General features: G+C 36.6%; 1 protein-coding gene across 2 annotated transcripts in view; it reads right to left on the bottom strand.

The window, feature by feature from the left end:
* The window catches only part of tacc1 (transforming, acidic coiled-coil containing protein 1), a 52,933-nt gene that overhangs the window by 18,840 nt on the left and 10,770 nt on the right, over window positions 1-23,323 (bottom strand). Inside the window, exons 1-3 of one of the 2 annotated variants that reach the window (XM_088930089.1) lie at window positions 18,540-19,070; window positions 15,618-15,721; window positions 622-1,735 (exon numbers count right to left, since the gene is read on the bottom strand). In XM_088930089.1, the coding sequence (XP_088786215.1) occupies window positions 622-1,735; window positions 15,618-15,721; window positions 18,540-18,700 (1,379 nt within the window). In that variant the 5' untranslated portion in view covers window positions 18,701-19,070. Of the gene's footprint in view, window positions 1-621; window positions 1,736-15,617; window positions 15,722-18,539; window positions 19,071-23,323 lie in introns of those variants that run through there. The other variant, XM_088930079.1, reaches the window with a different exon arrangement.

The raw sequence follows: 23,323 nt of genomic DNA, 5'->3' as shown, positions 1-23,323 counted from the left end.
TTTATGCCTCTCCTTACACATTTATGACGCTCTTTAAAAATGGTCAGATGCAAAATAGGACGATAGATTTTCATTTTCGTTTTTTATTTTTTCTTGTTGCTGGGATTTATAATGCAAATTAAATACTTCTTATTTTAAGTTGAGCAGAGTACAAAGCCTCTAGTAATGTGAGAGTCTGAAAAGCTATAAAATAAAGCAAAAGAAAAAGAAAAAAGGGGCACTGCAGATTTGTTTACGGTACAGACTTGAAGAAAAACAATACTTTAATTTTCTTGTTTTGAGTCTCATGCTTTTTCCATGCAGTTTTCTTCCACGATCAAAATGGTGATTTATTGAGGTAAATACTAAATGAACTCAGCCTTACAAAGTACAGTGTATTTTAAAAAACAGGAAACACATCTTTACACAAAAACTCCAGTGTCTCAAATAACCAATCTGACACTAACCCAGCCCATTCATTGAATATGACTGGGATTTTTAAAGAAACATTTTGATGGGATTGGAAGTTCATTAAGCTACTGATACCTAAACAAGCAGAATTTCCTCCTCTTGCTTACAACCTTTCTTAAATTCTTAAGTCATCTAGACTACTTTAGGAACCAAGAGTATTTTAGAACTCACGTAATTAATCTGGACTTGGTCTTCTTTGGTGACTGTCTCCCTTTCCCTTCAGAGTCCAAGGGGAGATCAAGTTTCTCTGTATCCTCTTCAAGATTGACATTTGTAGAAGAGTCCTGTGGTAACTCAGGAAAGCCCTTAGAGGGTTTAAAGGGGTCTATGGAGTCATCAAAGTTGTCAGGGTTAAAAGTATAAGATCCTTTGGGAAGGACGGGTGAGCTGCCCAAATTAGAGGTCCCACCAAAGGGATTGAAATTAGGATCATCCCACTGGCTGGGATCAAAGTTGTAGGATGCCTTAGGGATGGGGACATCCTCTAAATTCTGGATGGTAGGAGCAGCATCTGTGTTCGGCTCTGCTGGTTTAGACTTTTGTCTTTTGGGGGTAAGTCTGCTGCCAGGCTTTTTTCCCAGTCTTCTTGGTGGTGGCTTCTTAACCTCCCCATTCTCACCATCGTCCATTAACCCAAATTCCATCTTGACAGGTTTAGCCTCATCTGGAGCACCCTTGGGAACATTTGTGGCATACTCCATCTGATAATTGCCTGAAGAAGAAGTTGGAGAGTTCTGCAGCTTGGAACCACCACTGGCAAAAGGGTTGGCACTATCATCATAATCATCTGGATTGAAGCAGTATGTTGCCTTAGGAACAGGGATCTCATCTTCTACTTCAGCTTGGTTGGTGACACCCTGTACTCCCTTTATGCTCAGGGGTGGGGGCCTGACCTTCTTCGTTTTGATCTGATCCAAAGTGGTTTCATCACCAGATTCATGACCTGCTTCCTCTGTGCTGACCACCATTGTTTCAGCTGACATATCCAGGCTAGCAGCTGCAGTCTCAATTGCCTGAGCTGGCTCAGAGTCAACTTTGAGCTTGTGCTGACTCACAGGCTTTTTCAAACCTATGTCCCCAGTGACAGTGAGATTTGTTAGATTCTGGGTCACATCAGATATGTTATTAAGTGCGTCTACATTCTGCTTTTCAGCTGAAGTTAACTCCTCAGCACTGGAGATCTTGGGAACCAGGGTGATCTCATGCTGGTTTGAATTTTTATCCAGATAAGTATTCTGATTCCCACTTGATTTAGAGATCAGCTGTTCATCATTTTCCTGCAGCCCTGCAGAAATGAAAAAACAATGTTATTTTTAATTTATAATTTGATATATATTTATATTAATAAAACTATTTCAAGTTTTCAAATAGTATTGAAACAGCTAGTTCAGAGAAAATTGAGGGATTCACTTCACTTTAGCCAAAGTGAAATGCTGAAGGAATTTTTAGTTGGTTTTCATAATAGATATATGATACAGCCAACAGATCTTCTACCACACTCTTTGGTAAGTAAAAGGCAAAATTATGTTTGACCTGACTCTATATCTTTGCAACATTTATAAATATACCTCTCTAAAGCACATGTAGATGAACTGCACAAGCAATTGGTATACAAGCCATAACTTGAAAATAGACTCAGTCAATATTTGCAAGAAAATTATAAACTTGATCAATTATAGGAAATGTAGCAATTTCCAATTTTGTTGTCATTTTAGCTAGGACTATTGATATTTATTTAAATAAAGATCAATTAAGTACCAATTTCTGTGTAGGAATTTTAGTTGGTTTTTAGTTGGTTTTCATAATAGATATCTGATATAGCCCACAGGTTTTCTATTACACTCTTTCGTAAGTAATTTCATTACTGGAAAGAAAAGGGCTAATGTTATGTTTGATCTGACTCTATGAAAAGACTCACAACAATGCTACATGATTAAGTAAAAAATAAAAGCAATATAGGAACTCTCAATTTGTTCTTTGGGCTAGGAACTGCAATTTTGCTTATTTATTTATAGCCTGCATAGCAAAGGAGGGCATAGTGTAGTGAGTGAGTCTCTGGGCTCATAATTATTGGGTTTTGGGTTCAAGTCCCTACTACAGACACTGCTATTGTACTTTTAAGTGATATGCTGAACCACAATCACTCCCATCCACAAAAGCTATATGTACAGTTCTTGAGACCAGCATTTGTTAGAGGTAGTTGTTGTAATGAATTGGTGTGCTTTCTGATTGCTTAATGCCATAGGAATCAGCATAGGATAAACTCTGGCCAAGGAAGCTGTTGTGTCTTGATTACAATCTACCACCCTCCCTAGTCTGTATACTAGGTCTGAACTGGTGATGAACTCATTTATTTTACTATGTTATGTACAATGTTTGATTGAAGGTTGATGTTTTATCCATATACACATGTATACATCTGTATGTGAACATATAAATCATCTCACCAAATGATTTACGATTCAGGATTTTAGCTGACCAAAATTCCTGCTGGTAAAGGAACCGGTTTTGCTCTTCCATCAGAGTAGCAAGTTCTTTTCTTTAGAATGTCAAGGGTATTCTGTCAGTAGAATCCCAAACAAAAGCTGCAAAATCCATCAGGTGTTCCTTGTTGCATTTGAGAATATAAACACATCACTCAAAATGTTCTGGTGCACTGTATGTGTTCCCTTTAAAAACAATATGTACACTGAAGCCCGGACACTAATGATAAAAGGAAGAGACTGTTCAGTTATTTTTTTGAATGCTTGCTCATCAGCTGTTGTCTAACTGTTTTGGAAGGAAATGAGGCTCCACATGTACTAGGCCTTGTACTATTTCCTGTCACACACTGCTGTATTTCAGTATCACTCTCAACACCATTTCAATACCGGGACCATCAAGATACCTCCAAAATACAGTTTTATGTCACAGTACTGTCATATGAATAAAGTGTATTGATCTACAAAGTCATTTTCCCAGTGAGTAAGCATTTGAAAACACCTTTCCTTTTGCACTTGTTTAAACCATGTTTACCTACTTCTTAATACTTGTTATGGCCTTATTTATATTAATTATTCATATTATTATTAATTCTTTGAGCGTAGAGGCTCACCAACCTATTTTTTCAATACATCACAGCGATCAGATGGAGTTCAATTCACATCTTATCTGAGCATGGCTATACAAAGCAGGCACACCCGGTAATGTTACTGTACCATCTCAAAGATACAGCTGTCCTCTGTGGTACTTCACCATTATGCAATTATAGTGCCCCTGTTCAGTGTTGTCACAGATCTAATTTGACAGGGGCATATCTTTGCATGAAAAAGTGAGAATAAATTGACATTGCAAGACCTGTACACAAACTTCCTTTAAACTCCTTCTCCAATCACTTCTTGAAGCAACCTCAGCAACGTAACCTCCTTCTTTATATTCCCTAAAGGAAATTTTTGAACTCAGTAATAAGGTCTTTTAATTATGTTAAAGGAAAATAAATAAACAAAATCATGTGATTTGAGAGAAGAGGAGAAATTTATATTTATATGTAGAGAATGAAAAACAGACATGCATGATTTGCACAACGGATAGTTGTTGCCAAAGAGCAATAGCAATAGTTGTACAAGTGAATTTTTACAGAGTGGGATGCTGCATCAACTTTGTGAATGTTGACTACAAAGGAACATATAATGTTGAAAAAGCACAGCGTTTTAGGTGTTCAACCTTATTTTAGGTGTCAATTAACATTACATGATCCTTTTAAATGAATTTATAGATGTTTTATACTGAATTACTGAACTCTTACAAATAAATAATAATAATAACTTTTATTTATGAAATGCCTTTCCAAACCCAAGGATGCTGTACAATGTGAATAAAGAAAAAGACAATAAAAACTAGAGCATACAGGTTTTTACAGACGTAGGGCAATCAGACGTAGACCCTGGTATATATTTTGTTATTTATTTTTTGTCGCGCAACATCCCTTGCCTGTTTTAATTTGAATTTCCATAGTTAACTTTGTTAACTCTGAAGCAAGGCAAAGTGCTTCTCCTTCATCTCACAGGCACTGTATTTTTGTTGTCTGTTTGAAGATGATGCTGAAATGATACAGCCATATACTGTATAGTTTTTTTAATTTGTAAGTTGACTCAGGTTACACATTTTAAACAGCAGCAAATCTGGCCAGCCACAGCAAATGTGTTTTACACCCCTATTTTGGAGTGTCCTCTCTTTATAAACCTTAATCAGACTAACAATATATAGACTATAATCGCCCATCTTGGTTTTGCTATTTTGCCAGAGCAACCAACAGTGTATAGGACTACTGACAATTAACATAATGTGCATTTAAAACTGGAAATAGACACGTCTTTCCTTACACAGAGATGGGGGTTTGGCCCAAACTACTGGAGACTGGAGACTACATTTTTTTCTGGAAAAATAACAACAAAATAGCCATGTTAAAAGCTTGTTTTCATTTCATTACAAAAAAAGGTTGGTTATAAACAATTGGGTTCATTCATTGAAAATAAAGAAAGTGAACCCCCAAGGTAATTTACTTCATTTAATTTGATGGCCTTGTTTAATTTAACAAAGACTAACAGATTTCTAAGTACTGTAAATGTACTGGAGTTCCAGTGGAATTTAAAGATTCAAAATACAGCATAAAAGCAAAACCTTTTAACTGAAAGTGTTGTCCCATTTGAAATTATTTTAAATACAAGACTTTCTGGCAAGAAAACACTTAAAACATAATCAACACATGATGTAATGATCCTTTACTGATCATCCACATATTGTAGATGTGGGGGAGATGAAACAATTCTTGTGAGGGTCATCTGTCATTCTTCTTGTTCTAAGCTTTGCAGTGCCTTTACAGAAGAATTAGTCTCAAATGCAAGATTGATGCATCTCTCACTGACAAAACTGCAAGTTCAATGGATAGCTCAAGTCCAGCAGGACTTGGCCACTAATGTGCCGCCCACTGGGGGAAAGCCTGGCCTCAGTCAGTCTCATGAGATATACTGTACCCGAATCAAATACAAAAGTGTTGTCTGGGCTTAACCTGTGATCTGAATTCATATCTTTACAGTACCTACTGAGCCACCTAGAAGCTGCCACAATCCATCTTTTTGTTTTTAATAACACAAAGATTCTTTAAAGACACTTGTAAACAACACCATCTCCAGTCCAGTGAATTTTAAAAAGCACCCAATTCTCCTTTAATTCCACATATCTCCTGAACTTGCATTACATTTTTACCATCAGGTTGCAGACATGGTATTGATTTTTATCCATTTCTTCAAAAATGAAATTTGTAAAAACTTGGCATCAGTCAGAAAAAAATAATATGGACACCTCTTAGTCAAGAAGAGAACTTCTCACAAGATTTTATGTCATAGCTCATTAAGATTGTATTCTGCACTGTTCTGTGCAACTCTGAAGAATGTGAAAGAATTGGTTCCCAAGCTAAAATACATGTTTTCGCTGTTTTACAATAACAAGCTTAAAATGGAATGGATTCACTGCACTTGCAGTTAGACAATGAAAGAAATGTTTTGTTTTGGATGTTGTGTAGGAATGACAGCAGCTGGGAATGATCAAAGGGCTTCAGATGAAAAGTGAAATTATTTTTAAACATTTCACCAATTTACTGTAGCTGATGTCTTGTAAAGAAACAAAAATAATACACTGGCTCTGTGATGACTGACACATCTGTGTATTGAGATGTTCCAGAAACCGCTGTCTGAGCCCTGCTCTTAAAAAAGAAAATTAGCAGTTTTATTTAAAGCTACGTAACACTAGCTTTATTTGATCTGTTCATGGGAAAGCAGAAGTATTGATGTTCTCCTCTTATTCTGTTTGAATATAAGCCTCTTTCTGAAACTTAAAACTAACATTCTACTTAATTAAAAGTTCTTAATCACAAACAAATCAATGAATTGTTATATTTATACTTTCCAGATGTGGTGTAATTTGGAAACATAAGATGTGTAAATATTCAGCCATTTCTTACATAGAATATAAAAAATTCACTACTAACACAAGTACAACTAGTTGGGAACCAGAGAATGGGAATAATAACATCAGAAACATCTAATAATCCAAAATCATGCAGTCACTTGCACAAGGCAGTAGGTTTCTCATCCCACAAAGTGATAACACATATCATTACAACATTTTCGTGCACCTCTGGTTTTCATCTCTTTATAATAATTTATTTGAAACTGTCTGTGCTGTATCTATGACTAGTCAACAGCACAGGGTTTGGTATCTCTGCTGCTCATGAAAAAACTCACCACCAAAGATGCAGCAATTTCACTCCTCTGCTATGGCCTCTGTGGTCACTTTTATGGGTTTAAGTAATATTTTTACTAAGATTTTAATATTATTAATTAATATTTTTTCAGAAGCAACAATGTAACTCAAGCATCACTTTCAGATATCTTGTTCAAATGCTCATCTCTTGGCAAATAATGACCAAAATGAGCTATTTTTTCCCTATCATACAGATACATACAGATATAAAGTTATTTTGCCTCTATCAGTATAGTGTCCGAAAAGAAACTATCTCATGTTTGGTAGGGTTTGCTCATTTGGGATTTCATGTTTTATTTGTCATGGTAACACTGTTTAAAGAGCAGATAAACTAATTTTATAGATCATTGCAGCTTCCAATTTTTCATTTTTTTCCCCAGCTTAACCCATGTTCTCGAACACTTTACACATATTAATGGTTCTATTAAAGGAATATAAAAGCATTTCCAAGCATGTATTTAACACTAAAAAAAATCAAAGTTTTCTTTGAGCCTGTTGGAAAGCACTCATAAAATAAGATGGTATTATTACCTTGTGTTTAACATGGGATAGTGGGAAATTACATCCCTGCACTGCACTATGATTTATAAAATACGTATATGTGGCACATTTGTTAGAAGTACGATTACAGTCTTCACATGTCTTAGGTAGCTCTCTCTGAGGCAGCTGACCAGCATTCCTGAAGAGCCGTCTCCTGCTTTTCTTTCAGTTTATCTCCAGCTCACTTCAAAGGCTTCTGCTGGTTTGACCTGCAGGTCTCTGGTAACAAGGACACCCGCCAAGAGACATTTACTGTTGCAGTGGCTCATACATCTGCCACAATTCCAAGAGAGATCACACAGCAGGACCTGACCCACTGATTCTCGCTCTTTACCAGCACAAAACACACACGTGGCACTTCTGAGCTACGTCAGCCACCCATAGCTTGACAGCCCCCTGAAAAAGGCAGCACTACTGTTTTTTTCATTATTAGAGGGGTCTGTAAACTAGTTCAGGAAAGTCACCTTTTTCTGAGTAGTTTTCAACAATCAATACACAGGCACCTGGAAAATGTTAACTACTCTGCCAAAAAAAATTGTTTAATTCAGTCCTGCAGAGCTCCAGATGAATAAAGATCAAAGACACTGTTGTACTTCTGGCCCCGGGTGTAGATCCCTGTCTCACTGCATATCTTTCACTTATCAAAATGTAGATTTTCAAGCAGGATCATCAGGAAGGTTACGAATGAAAGGACACTAGTTGGCCTGCCTTACTCTTATGGAGTAGAATAGAAGCTTCTCTGGCCTATCCGGCTAATGCCGGCATCACACTAAGTGACTTTTCCTAGGATTTTCAGTCGTAGCCTTCATTTTCATAATCGTAATAAAATCACAGCGAGTTGTAGAGAGTCGCAGCGCACGCCCGTTACCGTCAGTTGTGTAGTGTGACACCCCCAGTGACTCAGTCAAAGTGCTCTTAACAGTCCCCACGACTCAATGCGACTCGCTACGATAAAATCTAACTGGTTTAATTTTCTCCTAGCAAGTCGCAAGTCATAGCGGTGGGCAGTGAGCCAGATGTATTCTTGTGAGAAAATGTGCCCACACGTTATAGTGCAATACTAATTTGTTTACAATATTTGTTTTAAAGGTGTTTTATTTCTGTCAATTTGTTCTATATAAAGAAGAATTATATTTTTGAAGATGTTTATTTGTGGAACACAATGCCTGTGTTACATTTTTCAAGATGTTTACGTGCTTGTTCTCCATGTTGTTTGTTTACTTTCGTGCGGTGCTCCTCTTGTGCTCCACAGTGATTGGCTGCCAAAATGAGGCGACCTCGCAGTACTTTCACAGCACACCACAAGATTTGGAACCATGACGAAAAGTCGGGAGGGAATCGTGAAATTAGTCACCCCCTGTGATTCCTAGTCGTATAATTTGACACCCTCTAGGACAGAAAAGGCAGCGAGATTCAGCAACTGCAGTCGTTAAATTTGACATGCTCTCCAACTAGATGTTGTGTCAAGTCATGTAGTGTGATGCTGGCTTAATGTGCTGCAATAGTTCAAGAAGAAATATTCTTAATCACTCTTGTTCAATTTAAATATGTTATTCTGCCTGTTTGTGCAGTAAAACATTGAACAAAATGATACAACTGTACAAGAAGTTAATTCCTGGCCTTGACACAAACTTCAAACATATAGAAATAAATAGCTTTGTTTTCAGGTCTTAGTGCAGACTTCAAGGCAACTGTTTACAAACTGTCAATAATATCACTCTTGCTTCTGATAGGCTGGGATAACAGTGTACTGTTTCGTGCACTATCATAAGCAAGAAAATCTTTCAATCAGAGCCTCTGCTTTTAGGATAATACTAGGATTCAAAGAGATAAGAACACTAGTTTATAATTCTTGAGTTTCTGTGGAAACTTGCTTGAAAGAGTGGGATCCTGAAAGCCATGCAGACAAGAGAGATTCTGAATGGAAGTTCTATAATGACATTGTTTTTAGGAAGCTTTTTTTTTCTTTTTTGATATCTATCCTCAAGCCAGCAAAAATGAGTTGATTTAAGAAATGAAAAAACCAAACTAAGCTATCATTCTGCTAAATATCAGCATGATTCCTTTTTTGTCACTTAGGTTTTGAACAACGTTAACTGAATGAATTGAACAAAGGAAAAATTTAATTTTCCTTTAATTCAAATGGTGAAATAACCGCATGTCTGTCTACAGCTGGGCACAAAACAAGAGTTTTAAGTGGTGAATCATTGAAGATAAAACTATTGCACTGCAACTCTGACCCACAGCTCATAGTCTGTTCTCTTCAGCCCACCGTCACGAATTATTAAACCACACTAAATAAATGATAAAAATCAATGCAGTTTAAAATTAATTAATTAATACGTTTTTTTTTTTAAATATCCATGTCAATGCTTTAATATTATGGCTTGATTTATGTAGGATACCACAAGATTTGCAAAGACTACCAAACTTTGAGATTCCAGCCAAGAGATCTAAATCTGACACTACATCATGCATCAAGGAAATGACACTGAAATAACCTGCTACAACAAAGTTAGCAGATGCAAGAGCAAAGAGAATCACTTCAAATTCTTTTTACTTCTCCTGGTCTGGTTGTGTTGGCATTTGTCTTTGTTACTAATATCAAATCTGTTACTTTAAGGGCACTGAAAACACTACAATCCAAGTCCACAATGCAAGCAACATTAAATACATTAGATATATTATAGATACATTCTAAGTATCTATAATATATCAGCAACCCAAACTGTACTGCAGGTTTCATATTTAAACGAAAATGTCAGCTCTTAACAGAGTCAGTGTTTCAAAATCCACTGCTTTTCAAGAGGTGTGTAATCAGCCATTTCTCCTGAAGCTGGATCTGCTCTAAAGAACAGCAAGGGAAATCAAATTAAAGAGATTAACAGGATTGCGGCTGATAAGAAGATAGGGGTGTCTTCAGAGTGTCTCTTAAAACAGGATTATCCAAGGATACTTAACCACCACACCTTCCCATATATTTAAACCATAGGACTTCAGCACAATCACTCTATTTTAAAATTCTTTAAAATAATAATAATAACATGCAGGGATTATTTTTCATGCCTTAGTCTATTTTTTCTTAGTCTTTGGCTATTTTTTCATAGAAATAATACATTAATCCATAAAATCCATTGTTAACTAATCTAGAATTAGTTAATCCATAGCTAATCCATTGAAACAATTAATTTGAAACTTTCAGGTGGGTGAATGAGGTCCTATAAGTGCAGCAAGCAGTTAACCTTCTTTACCCACTAAGGCAAATGAAGTAAAAGCACAAGAAATGTCTGGAAATGCACAGAAGCAGTCTGTGGCGGGGCGCTGAAACAATGCTGGGATTCAGATGCTTAGCAATTTGAAAAAAACGTTATTTCACAGCACGCACTAAAGCCCTGCCAAAGGTCCTTCTACACATCTCCTATTTTAACTCAGGCATGGAACATGTAAAAATAAATAAAATGGAAACTTCTTAGAAAAATAAAATAAAAGATTCCACAAGGCAGAGTAATATCAGAATCCTGAGATCTACATCATGGAAAAGGATGAGTTGCTTAATTCATCCCAGACTGTGAAAAGGATCTGTTTTATGAAGCTATGGCATGCTTCCAGCTGCTACCAGAGGTGGTCCAGACTTTATAGGAAATTCCAAAGATAGCCGATCCCAATGCACCAAAAAAGCACAAATTTTAGTGACTGAAGGGTGGATTGTAACTTTGTACAAGGCCAGCTTGCGCAGCCTGTTTTGGAGACATGAAACACAACTGGAAGGCCAGAGAAAGAGAGAGATGGAAAGGGAGGCACAACCTGTCTTCTGTCCTCCAGTCCCTGACATTTCCAGAAAGGAAATTCCACCGTGCCAGAAAGAAGTACTTGAACACCAAATATGTAATGCAAATATGCTTTATGTAGTGTAGAACCAAGGTCTCAGTTGACAGAAATAAAGCCATTTACAGTTAGTACGGAAAAGGAAGGAGCTGTAAGCTTTTTTCTGTAAAGTGAAAGGGAATTTAATTTTCATTATGTGAATTTTCAAGATTACAAACAGTTTTTGAGGTATAAATTGACATCGCAAACCGAGGAATGGGCGTATATCAATCAACTGTATATCAACTGGTACTGTACTGTATATTTGTGTATTTGAAACACAAGTTATACAGAATATACTGTAGACTCTGCTCAAGTGATGCTCACCACTGTATTAGTAACCTCTGCTTGAGGGACATCGTATGACAAATTTAAATGCCAAAAATGTGGGATCCTACAGTATGTGCAAGATATCCAAGATATATAAACGGCAATGAATTCACTTCCATTACTATTGCTATTGCTCTTTGGCAAGTCAAACATGTTAGTTTTGCATTCACCTATACAAAGCAATATACATTTCTTCACTTTTCTTAAACCACATAAGTTATATTTCTTCACTCAAAGATTTGAAGGAAGTGTGTATACAAATATAGTGATGTCAGTTATTTTCTCACTATTTTTGTGCAAAGACTTGCCCCTACTCAAACTACAATAGATCTGCGACAACATTAAACAGGAGTACAGTGATGCAATGGATTTTTTGCATACTTACAATAGAGGTAGGGATCCACAGGGAGAAATGTGAGACTCCCTTATAATACAATAATACAATGAGATTGTTATAGGAACATCATTAAAAGCGCTTCCTTTGTGTGTGGGCTGTGCAGGTTCAGACAAGGCATGGACTAAATCTCCACCAGTGGTTCTGACCGCAGCTGCCACACAGACTGAACAAATGGGCTTGGCGGGCCAGTATGTTTGACATCCCTTCTTTATACAGTAGTTACTAACTATGATATATGAAACTGAAATAGTTCTGTGATTTTGTCTCAAAAAGTCAGTAGCACCAGTACATCCGAAATCACAGAATCAACATCATTTTCAATGACTAAAAATATGATACACCCTACAAAATATGTGAAATTAGTCCCATGTACATTTCTAAAGGGAGCTTTTACACATCTTTCTCATTTATAAAGACAATTAATCTGTTACATCTGTTAGTGTCGTAGGCCTTATGGACTACCTCTGGCACTGCCTGAGGTTTCATTGTTAATGTGTAAAGCAACCTTGTCTGTCCTGTGTATTCATTCTTCATTGACCACTTCCCTTCTGCTTTGTTGCTTTTGAATTCTACATGTAAAAATACACAAAAACATTCACGGAATCACACACATTAAAATATGACTTATTTTGGATCTGAATCACATATATAGATTCTAAGAAAAGGAGACGTGAACAGAAACTACAGAAGCAGAATAAAGTTGATCAAGAGGGAAGTATCTGCAGCCTTTTCATGTATTTATATAAAAGTACATGGAGTGTATTCACTCCAAACATAACTGAGCTTAGAATAAGGACTAAGAGCCTGTTCAATTTTCCCTTTGATGTATGCATGTGTTCTTTTTCCCCCATCTTAAATTCAAAACATTCTACAGTGCTAAATCCCATTTTTATACAAGTCGTCTACCACATGATTCCCAGAAATTAAAAACCACAGAACACAGAACACTCAGAACTTCACTCATGCTAAAATATAACTTATGATTTCCAAGCTAAGCACCATATTGTGCAAATTTCCCCCTCAAACCTGGCTCAAGTTAAAATAATCCATCAAAATAGAGTCAGCTATTTCTTTTTTTCAGTGTTTGTTTTTTACATGAAGGATGCTAGTTGTGTATGAAATTTAGTCTAGTTTGCATTTTATACAACCAATAAAAACAGTACATTATCTGGTTGTTTTTTTATATTTGTGTGTATTATTTTAGCTCTTTCAAGCTGGGACACCAACAAACAATCTTAAGAAACCTGCTGCCAGGAATGCAGAAATGCCATGCTTATCAACATTCTCATTGTGTACTGCTGCTAAATCAAACACCCTAATGATATTTGTGGAACAAACAGGAAATTTGCTGCCACATTCTCTAACAATGAAGCTCTAGCCACTGATGTATGAGAACATCAGATGACTCGCTTTTAAGAAAAAAAAACATTTCCTGGCATTTTAGTAAAACAGAGATTGAAATAAGACTCTCACCACATAGCAGTTTTTTTTATCAGTTTCAGGTTTTTACAAGTTGCAACCTACAGTATAATACAAACTGTACTGTTCAAGGAGACAAAGATATGTACTGTACATTCATAGTTTCATATAATTTTAACTCCACATCTTTGGACATTAAGAATTATTTGGATTAATCTGGCAAACATTAAATATCCAGCACCTGATTTGATTTATGTTGACAATGTTTTATAATTTTATTTTTAGTAATTCTTATAAATTGAAAGCATTTAGTTATCATACTATTTGGAATGTTACTTTTATGAGCAGCAAGCCTAAAAATGATTACTATGTTCATGTGATCTTTTATGCTAAACATAACATATACTTTATCAAAAATGTAGGATATTATTGTTTTTCCAATAAATAATACCCATGTCCTTTCACCTTAAGAATCACCTAATCTGGTACAAGTATCAAACAGTGTACAGTATGTGTTAATTCAGTATATTAAACAACAGGGGACATCCTATCCCATCTTCAAAGATTCAAATCACACATTGTACAAAAAATTATTCTTTTATATTTATAATATATTTTTCATAATAACAGCTTGTTTTGCTATGCAGAAGATGTTTTCTACAGCTGTGAATCTTGGCTCTTATTTCACAACAGTCTATTCCCAGAGGAGAAACGAGAAAAAATCAGATTTGATCATCTGGTGTCAACTTTGGCAGCCAAGTTAAGAAGAATAAATAAGAAAGAGATGACTGGGTTGTGCTGGACTTCTTGTGTTTACATACAGCTTTAACTGAATACCAAGGTTTAGATACAAAGACCTTGAAAAGTCTGGACTGTGTTTTTCAGTTACTTAATTGTTCTGATATTAAATGCAGCTTAATAATAACACAGTTTAGGACATTGTTTATCTTTATAATAGAATACCAAATGTGTTGTAGTATTATATGTGGTAAACAGTCCATAAGGCACTTTTTTTTATCTCCATTATTATTCTTTTGAAGTGATTTTGGAGAATTGTAATGTTTTTAATCATTAAAATGTAACAGTAGAGCTGATATACCTTTTACAAACCGAGAGTTTATTTCCAAAAGGTGACTTAGCATTATTTTCTTAAAACGTTAAGTTCATTACAGGAAATGTTGAACTTTTAGTACATTCAATGAAATACCAAAGATTTTTTAAATCTTTCTGAGGCTTATACAAGTATTTATTGAATATACTATCAAAGCTGAATATATAGGTATGTATTTATTTTATGTTTTAAAGGTTTTAAATGTATAGCATGCATGTAATGTTTAATAACAGTTTTGTATGACTACATAAGAGTCACAAATCTGTATAGGCTTCTGCAACATTAGCAGAGTGCTTTAAGATTTCTACCAAGATATCAAAGACTATATATAGTTTGTCCAAACGATCTGTTATAAAAGACATTTTTATTTACGACAGTAACCTAGAAAAAATATGTTCACTGCACTTTGCTGGAGATGGCACACTGCCACTTTGCATTAGCTCCAGCACATTTTCCTCTGATTTAGATTTCAAGAGGGCAGTTGCAAAAATAGAACACTACAACACATCATTTCTGCAGGATATTGGTTCTCCACAAACCTAAATGTACACTCTTTAAAGGCAGATGCAATGTAAATTGCACATCATGGATATTGGCTAATCACCACACATTCAAAACTGCCAGTGCAATGAATTCCACTCACTTCTATTCCTTTACTTACTTATGGCAATGTAATACATGGAACAATATGTGCAAGTAAATCATCCCTACTATAGATTAGATATGTCACTCTTTCACTGTTTAAAACTAAAGAAGCTGCTGACAGATATTTTTATAGTGCAACAGTTTGTAGGTTTTTTACATACAGAGGGAACAAAAACAGGAGCACTTAGTGAACTAGTTTCCTGCTTTTTCAAAAGCAGCTTTACTTCTCAATAAATCTGCCATTCACTGGATGAACTGGTTATAGCTTCTCCTTCCTTATGCTTTAGCATTTTGTTTTTGTAAATTAAGTGCTTTAACAGGTCTTCAAACTGGTGAGACAAATCCCTTTTTCAAATGCTTTCTTTAATTGCCTGCATGAGTATATGATGCTGTAGGCTGGGAGCTGATTTAATGCAAAGCCCACACTTCTATGTTGTTGCCTTGGTTACCTTGATTATCCTATAGCCTATATTCAGTGTTACAGAACAACGTGTATGAAGAGGGGGGCATCAGCATGGGCTGTTACATCACACAGGGCCTAACTAGGGATCTTAGCTTTACCTGTTGTTTTAGCAGATGAATTATCCAGCTCTCCCAGGTCTCTTAGAGGGCCATGAACTGGCGTCTCAGCTTCAGGTGTCTCAAAGTTTCCCTCAGAGTCTGAGCTGTAAAAAAAGGACAAAAGCAATTCACCTAATAATCCATGTTTGGGTTGACTTTCTGTACCTGAAGTCTGTTTTCTTGTATGTTTTTCATCACCATGTAATGAAAAAGCTTAATGAAGAACAATGTTTATGTTACAAGAAAACACAGATACAACAGCATTTACAACATTATTGGACACTGGAGAATCTTCTGCCAAAGGTTGATACATATCAATACAATGATATGGGGATTTTGATGTTTTAATTTATTTCTACAGATTCAAATGCAGAGGTAGTTCTTTGAAACCTACTGTATATCTTTTTTCTATCTATAGAACTGCTTACAGGACAAACAACTAAAGTCACCAAATCATCTGAAGGACACCAAAAAGGAGTTGTTTCTGAATTTCATAGAGCAGTTTTCATATACTATTGGACACAGGGAAAAATATGCTTCTGCATGAAGAAAACACCAATAGTACAGATATGAAAACACAGATAGGCTTTTGTATGTAATTTTCATTTAGCTCTCAATAGTTACCTTTAATTTACAGATGCTCATCTGTGAGCCAAGTTTCACATGGGGAAGAAAAATCTGACTTTGGCACTTTATTCTGTTTGCATCAGAAAAAAATCAGCGGCTGCATTTTCCTCTAATTTTATTATAAGTCTCTAAATGTCCCGATGCAGGTCTGAAGGGTAAGGAGGCTACTGATTTGGCTTCAGGAAATCTGACAAATAAGAATGTTAGCCCTACAAGAATTTCCTGCTGTTGTTCTGTGAGCCACCTGTCGTTTAGACTTTGGCAGACTAGACTTTTCAGGAAAGCCTTCAGGCCAATGACAAAACAAAGGATGTCAAGAAAAGGACACAGAGGTGCCATGTTTGTTCAAGTTAAGAGAATTTAAATAAACAGAGTCATCAGCCCTGCAACAGTGTTCTGCTTTTGACTGAAGTATGTACAAGTCTTGGGAAATTTCACAAAAGGTGCAGGCGTGGTATTATGTTATTTCTTTTTAAAAAAATTAATAACTCAAAACCCAAATTGGACACAAGAGCAAATTTCAGTAGTCAGATTTATTATAGCACATGCTTTTTAGTGCATATACTTTGATTTGATTAGAAAAAGAAAGCTGTTTCATTAGCAGCTGATTTACAAAAAAAACCTCTCTGTCTTTGGCAAGGCTATAGGAATCCCATGTGAAAGGTAAGTTTGACATTAGAAGGGAAAAGCAATAATTATTATAGTATAGTATTAAAATTCAGGCCATTGATGATTTCTAAAAGATCAGAAGATATTGCTCTGGATTCAATGTCAACCCAAAACTATTTGCATTACTAGAAATAAATTTAATTAAATCTTTCCCTTGTTTACATCTTAATTTTAAAATGTCTTTCTTCCAGAAAAGAGCTTTATTGAAGATAACTGAAGTTTACAATTATTACAGATTAATACAGAATTCACAATATGGAGGTGGAATATAAAAAAAACACTTAAATAGGACTCTCTATCAAATGTATAAATTGTATAAATAAATGAACACCATCTCCAGTTAAAAGAAGATTTGGGGTCACAAAGTCCCAATTTGTGGAAAAGACCTGAAAATCTTCTTTCCTCAGCCACTTCCCTTCTAAACTACTATGGTTTATTTCTCTCAAACATCCCACTCTGGGCTGATCTGTTAAATAGTCGCCTTCAACTTTTCTGTGCCCAAGGTTAAATATATTTCTCCAGTTCCTGCCTCATGTCTGTCCAATAGCATCCTCGTTCCCGTGGGAGAGCAGGACTGCCAAATCGGTCTGGCTTTAGTTTTTGTAAATTAATTTCCAAGCTGTGGGTTTTTAGAAAAGGGGAAGCATGCATGTGTCAGGATCCCCCCCCCCCCTCCCCCCAACACTGACCATTTATGTCTTACATTTTATTTCATCACTGTAAAAAAAGACAACCAGCAACAAACAGCAGATGACAACCCCACTTCAGGTGTCATTCTCACACAGTGCCTCTTGCACATACTGTCAGTAAGTCTGTCAGTAAATCCTTAAGGAGCACAAATATAAATGATCCCAAGCAAGAGCTTTGCGACTATTTTGGAAAGCAGTGTTGGATAGCTTTAGTCTTTCGTCTTGGATAGCTACTTGGAAACTAGGACATGCTAAAAAAATAACCCTGTCTTTAAAAAAAAGCTTCTTCCTTCCCATTTCTGTAAGCTAAAGACTTAGAATACACAAGAGAGGCAAAATAACATGGTTGTCTCAGCCTTTTCCCTCCTTTCCAGTTTGTTTAGGAAATGCCTACAGATGTATTCACTGCCCCTGTCTTCCCACACAGTCTAAATGAGATAACCCTGATTGCAGTTTTCAAGGGCAGATAAGCCAACTATTGACCAAGAATGACAATGTAGGGATGGAGTAAGGAGCACATACTGTACATTCCTAATCCCATTTTAACAGACAGGCTTCAGGACAATATACATTTAACAGTCACAAGTCCAAAGCTGACATGCGTACAAAAAGACACAAATCAGAGGAAGCTGCAGGTTTGACATATACAGTACAAATTATTTACAGGGTAGTGTGCCCATGTTCACTGGAAAAATCTTTCTCCGCCATCATACAGAGCTGCAATTACACCTGTCTACCTGTCAGGTCACCTGTCAGTGAGTCTGTAGCATACCAAATCTAGGAAAATGACAATAATCCCTTGGGCCCTATCTCACAGGTGGAATGAAAAGCATCTCTCCTCCTACCAGATAAACACACACAAATTCCCATGCAGGACACAGGCAAGCCACACCAAACCTGCTAAAAAGATGAACAGGGGGAGGGAAAGACAACTCGCCTGCAGCCCTGGGATTTCTCTTCCTCCTGAGAAAAGTCTTCATCATCTCCAGGCTCGTCCTCGGCCCCCTCCCCCCCTTCTCCCTCCCCTCCTCGAACTGCAGACCAGGTCCACTTTGCCCACTGCACAGGCGACAGCATCTGCCACGGACTGAAAGACATCGTCCCTTGTTCTTCCTCTTCTCTGGGTCCTGCTACTGTGAACTCCGCAAGATGGAGGGGTGCAAACTCGCACAGGATCTGACAGCAAATGTGTTCTTTTTCTCTCTCTCGCTTTCTGACTAAAGCACGGATGTGGTTAAAACATCACAAGTCCCTCAACGACTGCCTCTGCCTTCACTTCCTCTAAAGGCATTCCTAGCAGCTTGTGCTCTCATCACCAATGCTTCTCTTTTCCTCTAACTAGGCTAGAGCAGCCCTCCCCTGTTTGTTTTTTTTCCCCTTCTCTCTCTCCTCAGTTTTGTAATCCCCTTTCACTCAGCTGAAAGCACTCTCTGAGAGCTCACAGCCTCCTCACTCCCTCTCACTCTACCTCTGAGCACTGAATGCCAAAGCAAAGATCAGCTGGCTGCCAGATAGTGCACACGTTCTCCAGCCCACAGACTGCCTGCCTCTAACTGCCCGCCTCCCCCCCTTCCACAGTTCTTTTTTCAGGGCCGTGCTATTGTCAAAGAACAGGGGGGAGTGGAAAGTTTCTTCTTTCAAAAGGCCAGCCGGTGTAATCAGCACACAAGCCAGGCATCCTTCTGCTGGGGATTGGCTGAAGCCAGCGCTGGAGGAGGAGAGAACTGATGTCACTCTCACCAAGACTGGAAGCAAGTTTTTTTTTTCTTAAAAAAACAGAGAAGCTGAGGCTCGGCAAACCTTACAATTTCAAACAGGAGGCTTGCTGACTGGAATGCCAAACAAGCTGGGTTGTCATGCTGCTGAAGTGGAGCTGCTTTTACAGTGAATCACAGGCTCCAAGGTTTAGTCATGATGTTTTCATTAGAAACCCAGTGAGTTTTCCACTCAACCCAGGCAGCCCTGGTTCTGCTGGCTTTTCAAGTAATAGAGACCCACTCCAAACGAAGGTAGGAATGGCAGGGAACACAAAGTTAGCCATCACATTCTGTACACACCCTAACACATGCACACACAATCACACTTATCTGACATGATCCAGTCTAGTTTAACAGCTTACTGTTAGCCGCAATCACCGTCTGTATTACAATTGATTTGCATACAGATCATTCATGGGCATTAAGAATATGTAAAACAGGATGAGTCACGCACTGTAGGTGTCCCAACAAGTGAGGCAGAATTCTCATCTGCATTAATGCTAAAATAATTCATCCTTTTAAACATGTACATATTACTTGTAGTCACCTACAAATGCAGTGCGATGATATCAAAAGCCATATCCGCGTGAATAAACTGAGTTATAGACACACCCATCCCTTACATTTCACATTGAAAACAAAGGTTTCAGTGAAAAAAGCCATTCTAGAGTTCATATAGTACATAGCAGAACATACAGTATCACATACTGTATATCACATTTGAAATACAGTTTCCATATTGTCACTAACATAGCTGCATAGCTATAGTAGAGAAAACTAATATTCTAATATTCCAAAAAGGGCATTTTGTAAGAAATATTTTGTCATGACTGAATAGGAATTCATCTGAATAGTTAAACTTGTTATTTCCAATGTTGTTACCTATACAGTTCAAGAAAAATTCCAAAGTATGATTTGATATAATGCATCAATGCACAACTACTCAGAAAAACTACTTTAGTAGCTCATAATCAAACTCACAATAATAAACATAATACTATTTTCTACAGGTGATGAAAATGAAGTCAAGTACCAACCCATCAGCTGCTGAGACATAGAACTGGGGTAATAATATATGTCTACCAAAAGGTCATAATTAACTTCAAACACACACTGTAATGCCCTTCTCCCTAATCCCTGGGAAACACAGTCATTGTTGTCAGATGCCTTATCCCCTGTAATTAAAGTCCTGTAAAAAATACTCCATTGAACTGCCTTGCTTTTTACAACACTGTGGAAGATGTCAATCACTCTGGGCTAACCAATCTCAATCTGCATTTAAACACTTCTACTGCAGGATATGGGATAATCATGTATTGCTGATGGACACTGAATTCAATGAATAGATTACCACATACTTAAGAAAAGAGATCTGCAGTGTCTTTATAGCTGTGGCATCAAGGTGCATTTCTCTCACACTTCAATTCACCATCAGGCAGATGAGAGTCTGGATCTAACTAATTCAAATTCAATTAGCTTTATCGGCATGACCAATGAATTACAATGTTGTCAGAGCAATAACAATTAAAAAACATTTACATTGCAAACATTTATAACTAATGTCAGATACAAAGGTAGATAGTTTCAGATCACTCTACTGATAGTTCCAGTCCAATGCAGCGGCAAATTGAAATGACTTGCACCCAGAGTTAGGAGATTCTCTTGGGAGGTTCAATTAATAAAATTTGATATCAAATCTTAAACTGTAAGATGGGATAGAGAATTGCAGATAATTCAACCATGATGTTGTTCTTCTAATTAAAGATCAGTACATTAATTTGAAACAGCTAAGCATTGATCTATTTTGTAGTGAGGGCCTGCAGATCAAAGTGTAATTAACACCTTGATGAGTACAATAGGGGGCAGCAATGACAAATCTTATGGCAGAATGGCTTAATACATCAAGGTTTCCCAAGAACTATGAAAGTCATTATTTAAACTACATCAACATAGCCGGAGATGGAGAGTAAGTTTATCTGAACTCTTGTATACACAGGAGAATGTGTAAATGACAATTTGATTTAAAAAAGAATCTAAGTCTAGATCTGACTTTAGCTTGTAGTTACGTTATACTGTATGAGTTTTGTCTATTTTTTGTTTTTTTGTCTAATTTATGTCTAGATTTCTAGATGTCTAGTCTAATGTCTAGATTTTTATAAATCTTTAAGAAATCGTATTCTAACCTTTCTTATTTAATGGTAAATGTTTATTATCATTACTAAAGGAGCAGCCTGAATTATTTCTACAGAAAAAAGTCTAACTGCTTGTTTTTTTCCCATGATCTTAGAAAGCCAAGTCAAAATGGATACAATCTCCAACAGTTAATGTATGACTTGTCAGCCCATTTGAAAATAGGCAAAACACATATTTTTAGTTTTGCTGGAATTATACCTGCTTCAATTAATACTTATATTAATAATTGCATGCATTTGTATAGCACTTTTCATCCCAAATGATCTCAAAGTACTTCACCAATGAAGTGCAGCTCCCATCTGAGTGATGTGACTTGTTGGTCTGCACTGGGAGCCCCACAACACATCAGATTTGGTGGAAAAGTACAAAAATACTTCATTGAGTGAATAAAAGAAGAATTTTAGGAAGGCCAGATTGTACAAGCTCAACATGGAATTAGCCACTAAGATAACACCCCTAGTCTTATGAGAAAGAAACTAACAGTCAAGGCCTCAGTTTAATGTCTCGTCCAAAGAACATCTCATCTTACATCTGGCAGCATCCCCTGTCACAGTAATGGGTGGATATTGGTGTGGATATTGTGGTCCAGAGGGAAGGGAGTCACCCACAGTATTAATCATTATCATATTTATATAGCCAAAGCCGCAGACATTACATTCTTCTAACAAGCAAAAAAATGTAAGAAAAATACTGTACCTGAAATAGTAAGAACTGAAACTGTTTAACCTCAATTGCACTGCTGCACACATGAATGAGTGTATTGTTCTGCACACTGTCGTCATTGTTGTCCATTAGGATTGTCTGCACAAAACATTGACTCGTTTTTAAAGATACCTTGGCTCGCCTACAGGCAAGTCCACCTAAGGTGCAGATCCAGCATACCAATGTCACACATGTGTGCTTCTCTTGACAACTGGAGTATGTTGGTTCAAGTACACAAGGGGAGGTGTCACATTTCAAACAACCAGAAAGAAATTCCCCAATGCAAGACACCAAATTAGTAAAAAAAACAACATACTATAAAAACTTTTAAAGACACTCCATTAAATGTCTTTGTTTCTGTATTTTTCCCTACATTTTCACTTTTTTTCTAAAACAAAATATTATATTCTGAATTGTATCATGAGAGCTTTATTTACTTTGCATCCATCTGTGTTTTTTGGCACAATTAAACCTTCTCAAGTCAGTGCTCCATCTCAAAATGCATTCTCAAGTGATCAAAGCAGTATTTAATGACTCATAGTACCTGGCTGAAACTTTCTCAGGACTAAATCTGCTGCTCAGACACAAAGACAAGCTATTTACAAGCAAATACACACCACCTGAAAGCAAAATTACTTTCAGCTCATTAAACTTCCAATGGCTGCTTTGATCCCTGATTGTTTAGCATGCTTAAAACCACAATTCCGTATTAAAAAAACAAGAAGAGTAAAAAATTCCTTAGTTTACTTTTCATTCTGTTCAGATGAAAGCAACTTTGTTAGCCCATTTCTAATATCATTTAATTTATTTTTTAGGGCTGGTGTTCCTTATACAGTACATTAGTTAGATATTTGAACTGCACAGTCAAAGCTCAAACTGTGAACCACCAAATCAGTGATCAGATACCAGATATCTATCAACTTTATTATTAATAACAACAACAATTAAAAAAAATGAAGAAAAAACTACTTTTTAATTGTATTTACCTGAGATTCTCCAATGAAAAGAGTGGTTGAAACATCTTTATTCTTATTGTGTTTTACAGTATTTGGATTAACAATAATGTGAT

This window comes from Atractosteus spatula, chromosome 2 (genome assembly GCF_055471065.1).
Source record: "Atractosteus spatula isolate fAtrSpa1 chromosome 2, fAtrSpa1.hap1, whole genome shotgun sequence".
NCBI lineage: Eukaryota > Metazoa > Chordata > Actinopteri > Semionotiformes > Lepisosteidae > Atractosteus > Atractosteus spatula.
Note: the sequence above shows the minus strand (reverse complement) of the source record. Positions and strands in the feature narration are given on the sequence as shown.